The sequence below is a fragment of the Neodiprion lecontei genome, chromosome 3, assembly GCF_021901455.1.
Source record: "Neodiprion lecontei isolate iyNeoLeco1 chromosome 3, iyNeoLeco1.1, whole genome shotgun sequence".
In the NCBI taxonomy this organism is placed as follows: domain Eukaryota; kingdom Metazoa; phylum Arthropoda; class Insecta; order Hymenoptera; family Diprionidae; genus Neodiprion; species Neodiprion lecontei.
In genome coordinates this window covers 37639074-37656718 of record NC_060262.1, presented here as the reverse complement: position 1 = coordinate 37656718, position 17645 = coordinate 37639074, and the positions used below count along the sequence as shown (strand labels likewise).

Genomic DNA, 17645 nt, shown 5'->3' with positions numbered 1-17645 from the left:
TATTGGTGCATGTTAAATTTCAATGTGGCCGCCGCACGAGTTTTTAAGGAAGTTCTTAAACATCAAGGTGATCACGTCAAGGGTCTGATATTCTACCCGGCATTCCGTCGATACTGATGTATTCGAAAGGTAGATCGTTTTCTACTAGTTTAAAAATTCGTCACGGTATATTGCGAAACGAATCGATGAGCACGACGGATGTACACTTGAACCCTGATCCGTCAAGTTTTTAGCTTCGTGAGATGTTTTCCATATTTACAGAATCTTGCGGAATATATATTCAGAGATTATGAAGGAAGAAAAATGAGTAAATCTGTAGATGCATTAAGAGTAGCTATATGTTTATCGTACCGAATGACAAGACGAATTCCTATTGCGTAACGCTGTAGGTACACGCGTATGTACGTATATATGTAAATGAACTCGGTGTTAAAATAACGATTATAATAAAAATGATTTTACGACCGTCTGATTTCGCTGGCGACTATTGAATGCGAAATCGGAGTTCCAGATCTAACGGAACGACTGTTTCTTATTCATATATTCGAAAACTACGCGAGAACTTCCAGGTAATCTGACGTAAAATCATTGAAATGTAATCCTCTACTTGTTGTGTAAATCAACGGAAGGTGTGAGATCATAGCTATAAAAGGCGCTTTCAGCTTTTAAAACTATTATTGTGTCCTCTCGGCAATATGCCTTAACAACCTTCGCTACCACTTATTATTGGTTGATGTCACGACTAAAATAAGGTAGCTGACACCGTATGTATACATCCGACATGTTAAGTCCATTTCAAATGATTGCCTCCTGTCACATTACAATCAGTAAGGATCTGCTGCATGATAACACTGTCCAGGCATCACTTGCGAAATATCTTGAAGACAAAATCTATGCTGTGGTGATTTTTGAATTGATTTTTGCTCTGTTTTTATTTATCTGATACTTGCAGGTTGGGTCAACAAACTGACGAAGAAACAAATTTTCTCGTGATTAAAAATTGTATATTATAAATATGAATATAAATATTGCAAATATGATGGAATGACTAGATATTTCATTGTATACGTGTAACTACGACTAGAAGAATCACTTAAATACTCCCACGTAACCGTCTGTTGGCGGCAAACGTTGCGCATATTTCAATATTAGAGATCAAATTTCAATTTATTCGAATTGATTCATGTTAAATACGATACGTCACCGAAAAATCGTTAATTGATTTCGATTGTTATCAATGAAAATTTCAGTGACCAATTTTTTACAAACCTTCGTCGTGATGAATAGTTAATTTGTATGCTATTCCACAGATTTCCGTACAAATTTTTCACACTGAGCGACCTGCGCTTTGCCAGGTGCAATATACATATCTATTTGCGTGATTGAGCGACGTGCTTAAAATAGGTAGTATAAATTAATCAGTTTCTTTTTTGTGAAACGTCACATAATCCGACCTACAGATCACTAATTTCAAGCTGCAAGCTTGCAATCCCTCGCAGAGTAAATATTTCGTTATGTCCCAACTTGAAATAACATTTGATATGATCCTCAATTTTTTCCGCAATGTTTCGGTATCTCTGACTCTAATTCAAGCTACTCACTAGCCTGTGTTCGTGCATTTCATTCATTTTGCATTGCAGCTAACTGAACTGGCGATTATATCAGTCCGAGACTAAGAGCGAGCGACTTGCATAGCTTTGAAAGCTGCTAAATTTAATAGAATTCACTTCTATGTACCTTTCATGGGATTAATACACATTCTGGTATTTCGCCTACCGCGAAATTTTACCCTGTGTTTCAAATATTATATATTTTCGTATTCTTTAACACATCTTTCACTTTTTTATCTCCGCTGGTAGCAGCACGCCAGACGAGCTCTAAATTATCTTGCGTCGCGTATTTTTCTCTTTGAAGTTTACCGATCAGATCTTCTTTTTGCCTCAGTAATTGCTTAAGGCGTTCCAATTCGCGCTGATATTCCGTTTTCATTTGATCCGCACCGATTTCCTGACTTTTTATATGCTTCTCTACAGTCTTCAGTTGTTCCTTTGCTCCCGCCTGTACACTCTGAAAATTTGAGCGTAATAAATCAAGTAAAATGTTGTTTTACACTAAAAACATTTATGGATGGTTTGGAATGTGATCTCAGATTCTTGAGCTTACCTTTATTTGATTTTTTAAATTTCCCATTCGATTGACGATACTGTCACCAAGATACTGATAATTCTCGTTTTCTTTTTCTCTTTCTTGCAGCACAACTGATAGCTCACGGTTCTCTTTGACCAATCTCTCCTGTTCAGCTGCTAACTCCTCACAGTATCCAGCTGTCTTGTTTAATTGCCGCTTTAGCGAGTCCCGGGACACTTGGATAGAATATATAGAATTTTGCAGATGTTCTAACTTATGTTGAGTCCGTCTACAGGTGAAAATTCATGATTACAGAATACGTGACAATTAAGAATTGACGTCGAATATTATCCATCGAGATGCTCACACTACCAGAACATGATCAAATAAATAATCGAACAAAATAACAACTTACTTTAAATTTTTTTCCAAACACTTGACTGTGGTTTTAAGCTGATCCCTTTCTGCAGTGACTATTATCAGCTGTCTCTCATTTTCAGGTTGAGTTTCCTCCAGATATTTTATTTTGTTGAGAAGCTTTTGTTTTTCCAACTCATACTGACTCTTCAATTCCTCAAATAAATGCTTACACTCATCAATTGCTGCCATGTGCACAGAAACTGGCATCGTTCGTTCGTTATTGTGCTTCAATTTCTCGTAACCTTCGTTAAGAATTTCGTATTTCCCTTGAATATTACTGAGCTCTGATTTGCAGGCCAGAAAATCATTGTGTATTTTTTCATTATCGCGCGACATAGACTCAACCTTTTTTTCGTATACAGCGTGTATCTCCACTAGCTTCTGCTTAAGCAATGAGACCTGCTTCGTCAGAAGATCATTTTGTTCTTTTACCACTGTTGCGTCTCGAGTGAGTTCTTCGATTTCTTCTGTTTTACTCTTCAGCTGTAATAAAGTTATGTAAAATAGTAAGATGAAAGTCAATGAAAAATAAAGATAATATATGATCTTACTGTGACAACAATACCTTTGACACTAGGTCTTTTATTTCTTTGTGCAACATTTCATTTTCGGCAATTATGTCTTTACATCTTCCACTAAACTCTTCGATTTCTTTGCCATATTTTTTTATAAGGTCATCTTTTTCCGACAGATTCTCCTGGTAAGCATCGAGCAACGGGCCCAGAGCATGAATATTGACTCGACCCCATGATTCTAACATTTTGTTAGTATCATTCGTTGTATCAACTTCACAAGCAGTGCCAGTGTCAATTTGTTGCAAGCCGTTACGATCCTCTTGCCTCAACTTGTCTTGATACCTCTCAATTTCCACATTAAGCTTATAGATTAAATTTTTCAGCAAGCCCAAGTCTTCTATGAGTTGTAATTTGTCTGCTTTCAACTTTTGAGTGACAATCAAGAGATGATTTTTCTCCTCTTCTATCCCTTGAGCGAACTGTGTCAACTCCTCGTGATGTATATGCAGTTTTCTGTAATCAGTTTCTCGCTGATTTAAAAGTTCTTTGAGCTTTATATTCTCTGTGTTAATATCTTTGCAAGCAATCTGCATCTTTTCATTTTTGTTCTGTAATTTGATTATCAGTGCTTCCTTATCTCTCAGATCCTTAGCCGTACCTGAGAAATGAAAATGGCCAAATTTTGATTGTTTGTAATGAAAGAATAAGGTGAACACCAGAGTAAAAAAAGCTTCTCACTTTGTTGTATACCGGAATCTCCAGCAGATGATTCCAATCTAGATGCCAATTTTTCATTTTCTTCGAGTAGGCGCTGTATATCTTTTTGGAGATGGCGCTTACTCCTACTTTTTGGTGTCGAGGCATTTTCATTTTCAGGATTCATATCCTGTGTGTCATTAGGTGAGAGTTTAAGCTTTGGAGCGTGTCTGGATCTAGATACGTGTTTGTGGCGGTGTCTGGATCTGTGAACTGGTTCTAGATCTGTGCCATCAGGTGCCAAAGATCTGTGTTTATTATGCTGTGAGAGCAATGCAGAATAAAATACATAAATTAATCAGGTGAAATGAGGCTGAAATTTTCTAATCTGAATACTATTTTCTACATTAACTGTACTTCTCAACGTCTTTAGGAAGATCGTAAAAGAGTGAACATAAGAATTACGGAATTCGAATACCTAACCTAACTGAACCTAATACAACAAGCTTGTTTTCTATCTAATTCATGACAAAACTGAACATATTTCTAAAAAAAAAATTAACAATGTGGTTATTTCCAGCATAAAGCAATCGTATTTAAATTCTTATCTAGTTTCATTCCGATGACAACTAAATAAAAATTACCGAATTGTACCTTTCGTCCAGAACGTTTTTCGTGGCAGTTATCAAAATTTGTGACAGGTGCTCCATAGAAATATGACATGGCACAATCATGAAGGAAAAAGCTTTCGTACAGAGTGGGAAAAATGTATTCTTCGAAAGTAATTGGGCCTTCCTTTGTAACGCAGAAACTTCACAACAAAGGCTACGACGATACGTTTGTCGATCAAAAATACTTTAAACACAGCGTCGCTCTCGAGCAGCGATATTTAACTCTTTGATTTAACTCACTTGGATTTAAGGCTGGATTACATTACAGCGACTAGTGAGTGCTCCATTACCATTGGCCACAGATAATGTAATATCGCATAGAGGGGCTCGGGGTAATATCTTCTACCAATGATACCACCGCATTTTATCCGTCGCTACAATGAAAGTTTAGCTTTCGGTTTGTTATTTTAGGTTTCAAACACCAGGGCGGCGGCACCATCTACATACCATGGTTAGAAGGCAAACTTTTCAAATATCTAGTACTAACAAGTGGGCTGATATAAATATTCTTATCTCTATTTTTTTATGGAGCCAAAATTAGGTCTGTAGCTGTTATTACAGGATGCTATAGTCAGTCTTTACCGACCGAGTGAAATATCATTATCTTTCAGTATTATTAAAGCCTACGCAGCGATGATGTGAAAATGTCACAAGTCAGCGCAATTCTATATGCAATACCGAGTCTGAATATCCAAAAAATTTTTTTTTTCTTTGCTGCCAAAAGGTGACCAGGAAATGTACTCTTGTCATTGATTGATTGACCACTGATTGTAGAAATATATTTCCTGGCTTTATTTTTATTCCGAATATATTTTTATTCCGAATTATATGTTGAACTGGGTTGACAGCGGTATTTTCACATCATCGCTGCGTAGGCTTCGATAATGATGAAAAAGAGTGAAATTTTACTCTGTCGGTGAATACTGACTATAGCATCCTCTTGATTTCTTATTTTTTACCAATCCTACTATATAATTGGCTTACAGAAGCGGCATGCTCTGATAGCTTAATGTGTAGATTCACAGAATAATCATTTTTCAAGATACATGCAAGTAATTGTTATCAATTTGGAGTTACGGAAAAAAATATCCTGTAACATGCTCGTCAATTATATTCAGTCGTTTCGTATCTACAATTGACCCGCGAATATCTCATGGACCGTGCCAGCTCGATTTCAATATAATATCACAACTACAGCGCAATATACAAAAAAAAACCGTTGAACTCTCGAAACGTTAACCTACTTGATTTAATTTTATCAGTCACGTGTTTCGAAACGTTTGATAGTCATGCAAATAAAATATCTACTATGTACAATATCGTGAAAGAAATTGTGAATTATTCATAGTAATTATCTCTGTTATACTTCCTGGTACGAGATAAGCTGTTTATATTTTTCCAAGTTTGAAATGCTATAGCCTTTCAAAGTGTTACTTTGTACTTAGTAATTCTCGATGTACGTTACGTTGTTCGTCAAGATAACGTTGTCTATGGACTATAATAATCCTGATTAGTTTCAACTTGACCTGGAATTTTGCGAGCCACCCGATGTATGAGGCTGGCTAATCATGCAATTACTAATTACACGATCAGCCAGCTGTTTAAACCAGCTGGGTACCCACGAATATTTGCGCAAAATTTCTTATTCTAATTAATGCTTAAAATAATGTACAATGGGCAGCTGTTATTCCGCACTTATCGTTGAGGAATATTTTCTATCCGAGGAGATGATATGGAGTTATGGTTAAAACGTGAAATTCAAAAGTCGATGCGATGTCTGTTCATTAGTTGTTTAACGAATAGCGCATTTCCAGAGAAGATAACTTATACGCAAGTGAGCATATAAACTATAATTTATTGTGTCGCGTTGTAAAATTATCACGATATTCTAATTTCCTTATCAGCCGAATATGCAAATTTAATAAGTATTCGTCGTCAAACAGGATACGGTTTGGATAGAATCGAAATACGTACATACCTTGGTAAGGAGTCGGTAATGTTGAAATTTCGCGTGATTAGAGGAAGTTTATCATTTTCAATGCACTTCACGCTCTTGTTATTGTGGGCAACCTATCTGGATAATTACATTTCCAACTTGGAATTTACCTCGCAATATGTTATACACTTCTGTAACACAACAATTTGCTTGAAGTGGCATAAACAAACTTCGGAAAACGCAGCTACTGCATTTGAATATCATGAAATGTTTGCAAACTCATAATTATGATTATACGTATTCGATGACCCAGTTACCGAGTTCGAAAATAATTAATCGTCAAGGTGACATTCCTTGTCCTTAACCGTAGATTTGGTTAGAAAATTGTTTTACACTCGTTATTTAAGGTTGACACAATAATTGATGAATTGTGGAAGTTAAAGATTCTCGATAAATCGAGAGAAAAATACGAAGCTTACAATACTTGCGACTTCGTGTTTCCCTAAAATTGATTTCAAACGGGTAAATATTCTTAATATCAAACAAACATCCAAAGTTTTCACCAAGGTGCCAATGACACCGGCTGGTTTGGTTGTTGTGGCACCATGAGATAAGCGCTCGTCTATCGTGCCTCTACGAATGTTGATTCAGCGCCCTGAAAGCTGACTGTATAAATCGCGTGCAGTGACCATCGGGGAGTCATCAGATTTTTTTACGCTTTAGTTTTTAGGCGTCTAAACATTTTCTTTATATCCAAGCGGTATTTGCAGTATTTTGGAGGTCTCTTTAGTATAAAAACATGGAGCTTTCATATGCACAAGTGTTATCAGTGCTTTCAGTTCGCGAGTTACCGGCGTGTGCAGCTGTTGGGCTATAAGAACGACCACGGTATTTAAAACCGCGACAGTCGCGTAAAGTGCCACAATCTTGTACGATGACAAGTGAGTAATTTAATGACAGCTGGTTTAATCTGTCCAAATAATTATATGGTCGTTTGAATTTCGCGTTAATTTAGAGTAATACCTTAATCGTGTAGTATTCTTCAATCGAAGAAATATTTTTTAAAACACACTTGTTTAAGAAGTTCTATGTTGAGCTAAAATTTTCTATCACGGAGATAGAATGCGTTTTAGGTATGATCTCATTGAAATACAATGATAGGTAAAATTTAATTCTCTAGATTATGCTCGCACTATTCGCGTTAAATACTGTCGAGTCCATCATTTTCACTCACGATATCTTTTATAGACGTTTCGCATGACAATGGAGAAGCTGCCACGGGTCTCTTGAATGTTATGTTCCTTTTTTGTGTTGCATTTTTCGATTTTAATTAACAGTCGAAAATAATACATTGCACAAACTTTGCATCATTTTTATATCGATAGTTTGAGGGCGATAGTTTAATCTTATAGTCCAGCTTAATATCGGTAAGTGTACACGTAAAATTTTTTCGAACGTCAAATGATTGATTGATTGATTGATTGTTCAGTTTATTATGCCTTGGCAGCACCCTGAGGCAAATTACAAAGCTATGGAATAACTCGAAATAAGTCGGTAATTAGGTTTAGAATAATAAGTAGAAAAGAAATATAAGAGAATAAGAAAAAATAATATAAAATAAGTAACATAATAATAAAAATAAAAATGCGTTAGAAATAAAGATCTGAAGATATAAATGAGAAATAGTGAGTAATTTGTACTAATAATACAAAATACTTAAATGATACTGATATTATGAGAAAAACAGAATAATGATTAATCCAACATGTCTAAATCAACATGTCAAAAATGTCTAAGCCACGATTCCGTCTAAGGAAAAGAGATAGTTTCGTAGCCGGACTTTTAGGATCGACAGTGAAGATGACGTTACTACTTCCTCAGGGAGGGAGTGCCAGAAATAAATAGCTGTTAGGAAAAAAGAGTCCCTGTAGGTAGTTGTGCGGTGTTGGGGTATGAAAATGATATAATTGCTCAGGTGTGAATTCAATTGAACTCTCGATCGTGTTGCACGGATAGTATATTACCGCGTTGATTTTTACAACTACGACGAACCAAGAATCGGTTGTACAACTAGAATTTCGCCCGGCGAATCATACACGCACCATTGCTTTATCTGTGCTATTTTCTTATCTGACATACTAATTCGAACGAGCACCGAGAGAATTTTCGAGTCGTAATTACTACGCAGTAGTACTCAACTGTTAACATTTTTTACCATCATTGAAAAATACAGCTCAGAATACAAACGGAAAATGAGTTTGTGAATGTGCGAGTCAAAATTTAGTACGCATTACTATTATTTTTGATTATGGCTGCTAGCGTTTAATTTTCTTTTAATTCCAATAATCCTCAAACCGTTATCATAACGACATCAATTTGAACAACGTCTTTTAGTAACTATAACAAATCAAATATTGCTCAATGTGAAGTTGTAAAAATTTTAGTACGAATTTTTGCCCCAGTATAATGAGTTGATCTCGAAGATTGGTCTAGATCTTCATTGACCTCAGAGCGTTAACGTTTACAGTTCTATATACGCACTATAAAAACTGTAATAATCATTTACACTACGTTTTCAGTCCAATGCCAACGATGAGCGGTACTTTGTTTGATTAGTATACGCAGCACACGTTACATGCCATTGAGAAGAATTATGAAAATGTATTCGTGCCTACACCTGCAGGCACAGAGCACGTTACTCCACACCTGTACATCGCACAACAGTACGATCAGATAACTATTGTTATTCGAGTCAACTGACAACAATCAGACTTTGTTAAGAACTGCACAATTTTGCAAGGCAGACGCACTAAATATATTTGCTCTACGTCTACGTTATACAAATAGTTAGAAATCGGTGTTTGCGATTACAAACACGAACCGCTCTCTTATCATGGTAGTAAGTTCGACGGAGAGAATTACTCGCGTCCTCGCATGTAAATCCTATTTGCGACACCAGCAAAGTCGTGCCTGCACGTAAAAGAAGTCGATAAATGAGCAAAATAAAGACAATTTTCGCCTCGAGTTACGCATGACGTGAAACAAACGACGCTTGGTCATTTATCTTGGACCAATAAAAAGTTCACACAGACGCGGAACAGAAGTGCTTATTTTTAAGAAACTCTCGCGGATTTTTCCTTGCTCAATCTTACCAATCGGGTTGCGGTTGCCAGTTATGATTGACTGATTGAGTCGTACGGTACAGCTGGTTTGAATTTTCAAGCATATTTTCGTTGGTCACGCAGACTAACCAACGTCGCTCGATTCGCTTTACAGAATACTTGGCACTGGTAGCTCTCGTAGTTGGCTGGTCGACGAAGACCTGGGCCATAGACGCGGGTTGTGATTACTACCAAGTCATTTCACCCGGGAAAACGTACTACGTCTACAGCCCTGGGTACCCCGAGTCTTACACTGGCCAACATTCGTGTCGGTGGTACGCGAAGAGCGCAACGAAGGTCAAGATCAGTTGTCAGACCTTTTCCCTGCCAGCCGTGAGTACAGAAACTGAATTATTTCTCCCTCGACGAGCCCGTAAGGGCTGTAAATCGTAGCCCCGTTCCATCCGGTCGGATGGATGAATCGAAAACTGCGCAGAATGCACTCAAAGCCATTCGAACACTTGTTCCTACACAGTCCAACAACTGCGCCGGAGACAGACTTTCCATCTCCCCAAGTGGTAACCTTCAGCTGGCCGATGCGCACAATTACTGCGGAGTCGGAACCTTCGACACCACGTCCAATGGCAACAACATGAACATCGTCTTCACGGCGTTTAAGGGAACCAGCGGAGGCAGGTTTCTCTGCACCCTCGAAGCGACGCCCAATGCCTCTTCACCGACCTGCAACTGCGGATGGAAGAAGCAGGTAAATATTCTATGGACTTCCACATCCTTTCGTCAATTTCACCGATTCGAGTTAGAAGCTTGACCTGAACACGAGGTTTCGATCCTTAACGAGGCTATTTTTCTCGCTACAGTCAAGAATCGTTGGTGGCACAACGACGGGTGTCAACGAGTTTCCGATGATGGCTGGAATCGTCGATGTCAATCAGCGACTCGTCTTCTGTGGCGCAACCATTATCTCCCCAACTGTCGTTGCATCCGCCGCTCACTGCTTGCAGAACATGGCTACTAAAGAAACCGCCGTTTTGGTTGGGGATCATGACCTTTCTACTGGTGGGCATGCAATTTTACCGCTGAGACTCACGATTAGATTTTAACCACGGACAAAAAAGTCGAACAAAAAATTTACAACTTGACAAGCTTAACGATACAACGAAAGCTTTTTTCTGACTTAAGTTAAGTTACTGATCTAATTATGAGTTACGTTAAAATGTACAATATGTTCAGGTACCGATACATCGGCAGCGGTACTTCACCTCGTTGCCAAAATACTTCTTCATCCATCGTATAGCGTGGATACTAACGCAAATGACATTTCGTTAGTATTCACGCTGGAACCCATTGTTTTTAATATGGATGTGGGTCCAGCGTGTCTTCCCTTCGCATACGCCTCGACGACGTTCGTTGGAAATGAGGTTGAAATGTTAGGTACGTCGTCGAATTGTTTAAGATTCCGAATTTCACGTATGTTCCTGTTCTTACAATTTTATGTCGCATATCTTCGAAATTTCATCCCCAATTTTGATATTGTATTTCCAGGCTGGGGCACGCTCGAGTTTGCCGGAGCGAAATCAGACGTGTTACAAAAAGTCAAGGTGAACGTCACGTCGATCAATCGTTGTCAGCAATCGTTTCCACAGGTTACAAACAAACAAATCTGCACTTATACACCGGGAAAAGACGCTTGTCAGGTAATATAAGAAGAATGCTGCTCAACATCCGGTGACTTGTAATATTATTGCACATCGATTAAAAATTTACCCCTCGCAGTTTGACAGTGGCGGACCTCTTCTCTGGCAAAATGAAATCAATGGGAGATTATTTCTCGTTGGAATAATCAGTTTCGGAGAACTTTGCGCCGACAAGAAACCCGCTGTTAACACTCGTGTCGGTGCGTACCTGGACTGGATCTTGTCGAACACGCCAGGTATGAAGATAAATTTATAATTTTCTTCCACATACTCGTCGATCTTGGGGATCCCATTCAATAGAATAACCAACTGTTTTGTGGTATTTCAGACGATTACTGCAGGGTTCAGTGAAACGGCGTTCCGCAACTGCACGTAGCTAGTTGCAAGTCTTCGTAAATTTCGGCTACGAGAGTCGATGACTTATTTGAAGTATGAAAAAACGCTTGTACATAATCATAATTTAATAAAATATTCGTAGTATAAATGATCATTGGTACTGAGTTTGCCCATTTCAATTTGCGATGAATTCCAGTCGCTACAAGTGACCGAAGAAAATCAAAAAAAGGTATTTTTATTATCTTTGTATGACGTAACCTCGATCCTTACTCTGAGAGTCGTTATGTGAAAAATTTATCTCTCCAGGCAGTTGAACTATTGTAGAAGGAAATTATTTTCCACCGTTTGCACTTCTAATTTTCATCAAGATAATTATGCATGAGATGTTCTTAAACACGCTAATTGGAAGAGAAGCTTCAGCAACAGAAAAAATGATAAAAATAAAATATACGAATTTAAAACGAAACCATCCTTAAAACTGAAATGAAAACAACGTTCCGGACAATTTTAATACGACTTATCTACTTAGACTTAAAAAGTTACGACAGAGAGGTCAAGGACACTTGACGTGTTTACGGAATGTGGATTTTTAATCAGCTTTCGTCCAAAGAAAAACATTTTTCCACGTGTACGGTGAGTCCAACAGTGAGAATGGTCTAGTTTTTCGACAGTTAAATGAAAAGTAATAATTTTTCAAAGGCAGACGATTTTTTAATCGTATTTATGCCCTGTTTTCGACGACCCCGAAACTTCGCTATATGAATCAATTGAATCGTAATTCAGTTTTATACGTTTCACCGTATCGCAGACACATCGGATATATGGAACTCGACGTTATTAAATAGCCATAAGTCCGAAGCGTCTACGTGAGTGGCGTAATCCCTGATCTTTCCGTAAACTCTTGAACAATGAAATCTCATACCCCGTCCACTTTTCTGCGAGAACGTGTCTCAGCTACCAATTCCCGACGTAATTGAACGGAGATTCAACGTCGGGCGCAACTACGACAAATTTCCACGATTAATCCTAGCTCCAATAAGTTGAGTTTTATTGTTTTCCAAACGGCGACCGACGACTAAGAAACGACGGAGTCGATTCGTCCAGAGAATAAATCGGATGAAACGAAAGTAACCTTCGTGTCCTTTTCCTCCGCTGCGTAGAATGCGAAAAATGCTCGAGGAAATATATCTTCTGCTTCGGTGTGCATTGGAAAGCTCTGCAATCTCGATTATTTCTCAACAATCTATCGGCTCGTTCGCTCAAGACTACAAGACCGCATGTTTGATCCGAAAAGCTCTGATCAATTACGAGTGGTTCTTGCGCATGTGATCGTTTGCTGCGATATTAGGGAGAGATTACACTGACGTAAGTAGGCTTTAAGCGGAATTGTGTGGAACGTATAGAACAGGCTGTTGCTAAAGTGAACGGCGTCCGAATATTAGACAAACAATGTGTAATTATTAATGAATCCATGAATGAGGATGTGACGTTTAAAACTCAGCGTAGGGCGGTTGGATGCTTACGCAAACGCGCTGTACATTCTATCAGCTGCGTTTCATGGCCCGATTATGAGTTTGGTGTACGTAGGAAAAAATGCGGGCTTAGACTAGAGGTGAAGACGTGCAAGGCGGACGGTTCTTGGCAAGATCTGCGACAGTCTTGGTACGCCAAAAGTAAGGTAAAGCTCGTGAAGAAGTGGGAACAGATGTCTCGTGGAATACGCCAAGGGAGAATATTTCCCGGGATTTGACCTGCCTTGAATAAGTCCCGTCACAGTGGGAGCTTCCCAAGGATAATGAGGTGAAAGTCAAGATCCGTGACTCGTCTCTGCTCAAAGACAGACGCGGTCAAAGCAAAAGTACCTGATGGCGTTGTTCGTCCAAGGAGAGCTTTGAAAGTTCCTTTTGCGATATTATTTCATGATGAATGTATTTTTCGGGAAGCCAAGAATATGCGCAGACCTGATCTCAGTGCCCTTTGCTTGCTGGGAATATCCACTCTTGAGATGAACGGACGTTGTGTGTTCCTCGAATCGTTTCACTCGGTCACTTTGCACAGATCGCTGGAAAAGATTGCTGATTTGACGATGCTTTGTTGTACGGTTTCATCCTCGACCCACTTTCCGTCAACTTGCACTCCATTCCTGCCTCCTTATCCCTGATCTCCACATCGAATGGGAGCAATCTTCACCCCGGTTTACTGGCTACCTAATAACGTCGACCGTTTCGGACCTGAGCTCGATTCCAGAAGGTGAAACAGGAGGTTTCAGGTCATCGGGTACGACACGGTGACTTAAGACAAATGATACAACCTTAGGTATACTGTTAACAAGAAGTTTCAGAGTCGCGATTGATCGATGATTACGTATCGGAAGGTGAACGGTATAAAACTCATTCGGCGAAGGTTTCATCTCGAAAGAAGAGAAAAAATACTGGAAGTGAGAATGCTGAAACACTTCAGTATTCAAAGTTCAGGTAACCGTGCGAATCTATCCAAATATTATCACAGAACACGAAATGATTTTATGCGGGCATTATTTTCTATCAACAGCAAATAGCACCTTCTTTTTTTCACAGTTTAAGCCGTGCTACAAGTGGAATATTCTCTAACCGTTGAAGAATTGAAAGTTCAATTTTGCAGGGTGGTCTAGTCGAAGTACGGTGACAGATTGTGAGGTCCTTGAGGAAAATACCGTGCGAAGAACGAAGCTGAGTAACGTAGACGGCCTGTTCCAAAAGATTGTACGTTCCATATCCGGCGAAACGGAGCTTTTACAAAAAAATGTCAGCGTGACGGTGCACAGGTATTGCACAATGGGTACAATGCGTGAATCCTCACCTATATCTTAGAAAGCATTTCGATCGACGCTGCTGCGGTTCGCAGGCTCGATGCCTGAACCAGATTCGCGAACACGGGGGTGACTGCGACGTACTTTGAGAAATGACGTCACGGGGGTGTGTTCGACCCTGGTGGAGGTTAGTAATGAAAGGGAGGTGTGTGGATGCATGGATGAGGTGTAGAGGCGGAACGGCTTCTGACTTCTCCCGTACCAGCTGGCGTAACGCGTCGTCGAATGAGGGGAACCCCGATATTGCCGGTACGCCGGCACTCTGTTTCTCCCCTCGTCCGTTTCCGCCCCCATTTCCCTCCCCCATCTTTATACCGAACGCGCCCCCAGCGAAGCAGAAATACGAGGCAACGTCACCGGAATCCGCCGCCCACGCAAACCGCGCCGATCGATGGGAAGGATTTCGTTTAAGGGGCTTTCACAACGGCGACGAGAATCCAATGGAAAATTACACCGAGCTTGCGCTCTGTCTCTAACGATAAGTCAGCCTTGATTCACCGCTGGCCGCACTTTGGTTTGGTGGGAAAGTGACAGCCTACGACGGAATTCCGTGATTGAATAAACCGCTAAATCTTCATTGCACGTGATAATCGCCTTGTGGTTTCTGGGCAGAACTGAGCCGTTATGAATGGTCGTGCTGACACTTCCAAACACGTCATTACACAATTTGTACCTCTATCGCATGGAACGGATTTGCAGATTTTCATAAAAAGGACCGATCGTTTTAGAGAAATCCTTCGAGATATATCATCGTACACTTTAGCGGTTTCAAAACATGCAATTCTACCGGTTGTGAACGATGCTCAAAGCCATGGGCGATGACCGTTGGACTGGAAATACGCAGACCTGACCTGCGTCGCAACAGCGCTGATAATTTCGGATGAAAATTTGAATATTTATTTAATTTATTCATTTATTCATTTATTCGGATACACAGCATAACATCCTCCTACGTAACTAAAAGGAGAAAGGTTCTGCAGGATGCAATAAAACCTCTTTGCAGACCCGATAAAACAAAAGATTTGTTTAGGCCCTTAATTGTTTACGATGAAAGTCCTGTCCTCCGGTATCTTATTAATTTACACCCTACATGCACCATTGAGATTCGAGCAATGCTACGGTTTGATCACCAAAGTATTCGGGCTTGCAGGTGGATTGATGAAAAAATTTCAAACTATCGGAAAAAAAGAGTGTATAATGACTTTCAAATTGCCATTTATCGTGCCGCATATAATACCGTGATCCAACACGACTGTTTTCGTAAACATTTGTCTACAAAGTGTTTGAAATTGATTCTAAGACCACTCGCGGTACGTTGAATATAATTTGTTGTTGCGTTGATAATATTGGCATAGATTTTTGCTCCGTATCGCCAGTATTTCTTAAAATTACGACGAAGATTGGAGAAAAATGTTAGACGGATATGCGAGGCCTCGATAATAAACGCTCTAATTAATTTAGCCACATTTTAGTCGGGAGTATTTTGAGACGTGAACTCGTGACATTTTTTGAGGGATCGCCGCCGCTTATTAGGCATGCCCATCTCTATGTATAGCCATAGCCTATATAAATATACAACGTAAATGTATATTGATTTTCTAGCACATTGAAAACTCCGTACTCAAATGAGTACGCCTTTTAATTCTCTATTTTTTTTTACAAAACTTATTCAACTTGTCCATCGTGGCGGTATTAACCTGTTAGTACAAAACTGGATCGCGGTCTTGGACGGCTTCGCAATCCCAACGATGAAATAAGAGGTTTGCTGTGTGCAGAGGTTCGCATTCTGCAATTGACAATAAAAAAAAATTCCTTCCGTAATTCACAGGATCTATAGATACATCCACGTATCATATTACTTGTGGTTTGAGGGTCTTACATCAGTCGAAATGAATTCGTATTAATCAGCGTCGAACTGACAATGAAAGTTTGCGTGACATGGAACCGTTCAACTTGTCCCACCAACGGTGTTTGCAAAAATCCATTTACCCGAAGCTTAACACTGTGAGTGTTTTCGTAACGGTCAAAGTTGTAATTACAGCGTTGAAACCAGCGCTATCGAAACTGAAATTGTTATTAGCATGACAAACGGTAAGTGCCGCTTACTTTTCGTGTTAACACGGAAGAAGTAAAATAGCAAATTTTTACTCAAAACTACAGTAAAAGAGGCACACTTGAAGGTTTTTGGTTAAAAATGCCCATGTCAACTATATTTCTTCACTATAAACGTAGCAGATTTTACTCTGCAGACACTGATTTTCAATGTTTGTAAAGTAAATTCACCATTTTACGAACTATTTTTTACAAGAAAAACCGGTTGTTACCCTCTTTTCCTGCACTTTTGAGTAAAATATGCTCTTTTATTCTCTTCGTGTGACTATTCTTCTGATATTTATCATATTACATGTCAGCATGGAAATTTCAGTTGAGTAATCACTTTTTATTTTCTAATTTTGTACTTAGCCTCCCCCTCCCACCTAGTTTAAATAATAATGTAACAAAAAACACGTTCTCGCCTAATAATCGGTGTACCCTTTGTTCATTAGCAATTCATTTATCGTCGGTGGATAAGTGGTCAGCGTGTAATGGGGTTATTTAAAAATTTGCATAAGAAGACACGAGCCATTCTTTACACCGTAAGCAGGGAGCCAGGGAACGCAATTTAGGGTTCAAGGCCTACACAAGCACGTTGAAAAGGTCCCTGGTTAAGTTAGGGTCGCGTCGCAGATGCGTGTGAGCGATGGTGAATGGTATGAAAAAGGATTGAAAAAAGTAAGTCCTCCGAAGGTCGACGTGTCGGCCAAATATTATGAGATCAGAAGAAAAGAGGAATTGACTGAGAGAAAAATTACCTTTCTTGAATCATTTGTTTGCATTTCTCTCCGTCTCTTTCCCTCTTGAAATATCGCATTCATCGCGTACGTGGCGATATATTATCTTTTACGATCAGGACCACCGTAGGTTGCGGAAATTCTGTCCCTCTTATATTCGCGCAGATATTGTTCTGCGATGGGTCAATTCAATACTCAGGCTCAGCATAAATTCGCAGGATTTCTTACGATTTTTTTTTAAACTTTAAATCTCAGAGTAGGCGGCAAATCTAAGGCTTCTTCATTCTGCATACAGACACGTGCGAAATGTATTCTACCTTATAAAATTTAACCAAATCTTAGGAGGGATTCGTCATACACGACAAATCGTAACAGTATTTCAATTCCGGAGTGTGTTGCGCACGATTTCGTCGTTTTTGGAAGAGGATAACATTTTCTTTTTCCCCCAT

General features: G+C 39.2%; 2 protein-coding genes across 4 annotated transcripts; one reads left to right on the top strand and one right to left on the bottom strand.

Annotated features, from left to right (window-relative positions):
- Positions 1 to 1515: 1515 nt before the first annotated feature.
- Positions 1516 to 6541, bottom strand: LOC107223252 (centrosomal protein of 89 kDa). Of its 3 annotated transcripts, none has more exons than XM_046733698.1 (6): positions 6408 to 6541; positions 3801 to 4080; positions 3113 to 3720; positions 2543 to 3030; positions 2164 to 2416; positions 1516 to 2067 (listed from the first exon to the last, which is right to left on the bottom strand). In XM_046733698.1, the coding sequence occupies exons 2-6, from the start codon at positions 3943 to 3945 to the stop codon at positions 1798 to 1800; spliced, it is 1764 nt and encodes a 587-aa protein (XP_046589654.1). In that variant the 5' UTR covers positions 3946 to 4080; positions 6408 to 6541; the 3' UTR covers positions 1516 to 1797. The 3 variants fall into 3 exon arrangements, with proteins under 3 accessions (XP_046589654.1, XP_046589655.1, XP_015518363.1); XM_046733699.1 differs by lacking the exon at positions 6408 to 6541 and adding an exon at positions 4670 to 4771; XM_015662877.2 differs by lacking the exon at positions 6408 to 6541 and adding an exon at positions 4413 to 4659.
- Positions 6542 to 7073: 532 nt separating this feature from the next.
- Positions 7074 to 11668, top strand: LOC107223261 (venom serine protease 34). The gene is made up of 8 exons (XM_015662887.2): positions 7074 to 7306; positions 9642 to 9859; positions 10002 to 10232; positions 10345 to 10543; positions 10718 to 10918; positions 11030 to 11181; positions 11261 to 11417; positions 11510 to 11668. Exons 1-8 carry the CDS (start codon positions 7300 to 7302, stop codon positions 11530 to 11532), a joined length of 1188 nt encoding a protein of 395 aa, XP_015518373.2. The 5' UTR covers positions 7074 to 7299; the 3' UTR covers positions 11533 to 11668.
- The last annotated feature ends 5977 nt before the right edge of the window (positions 11669 to 17645 follow it).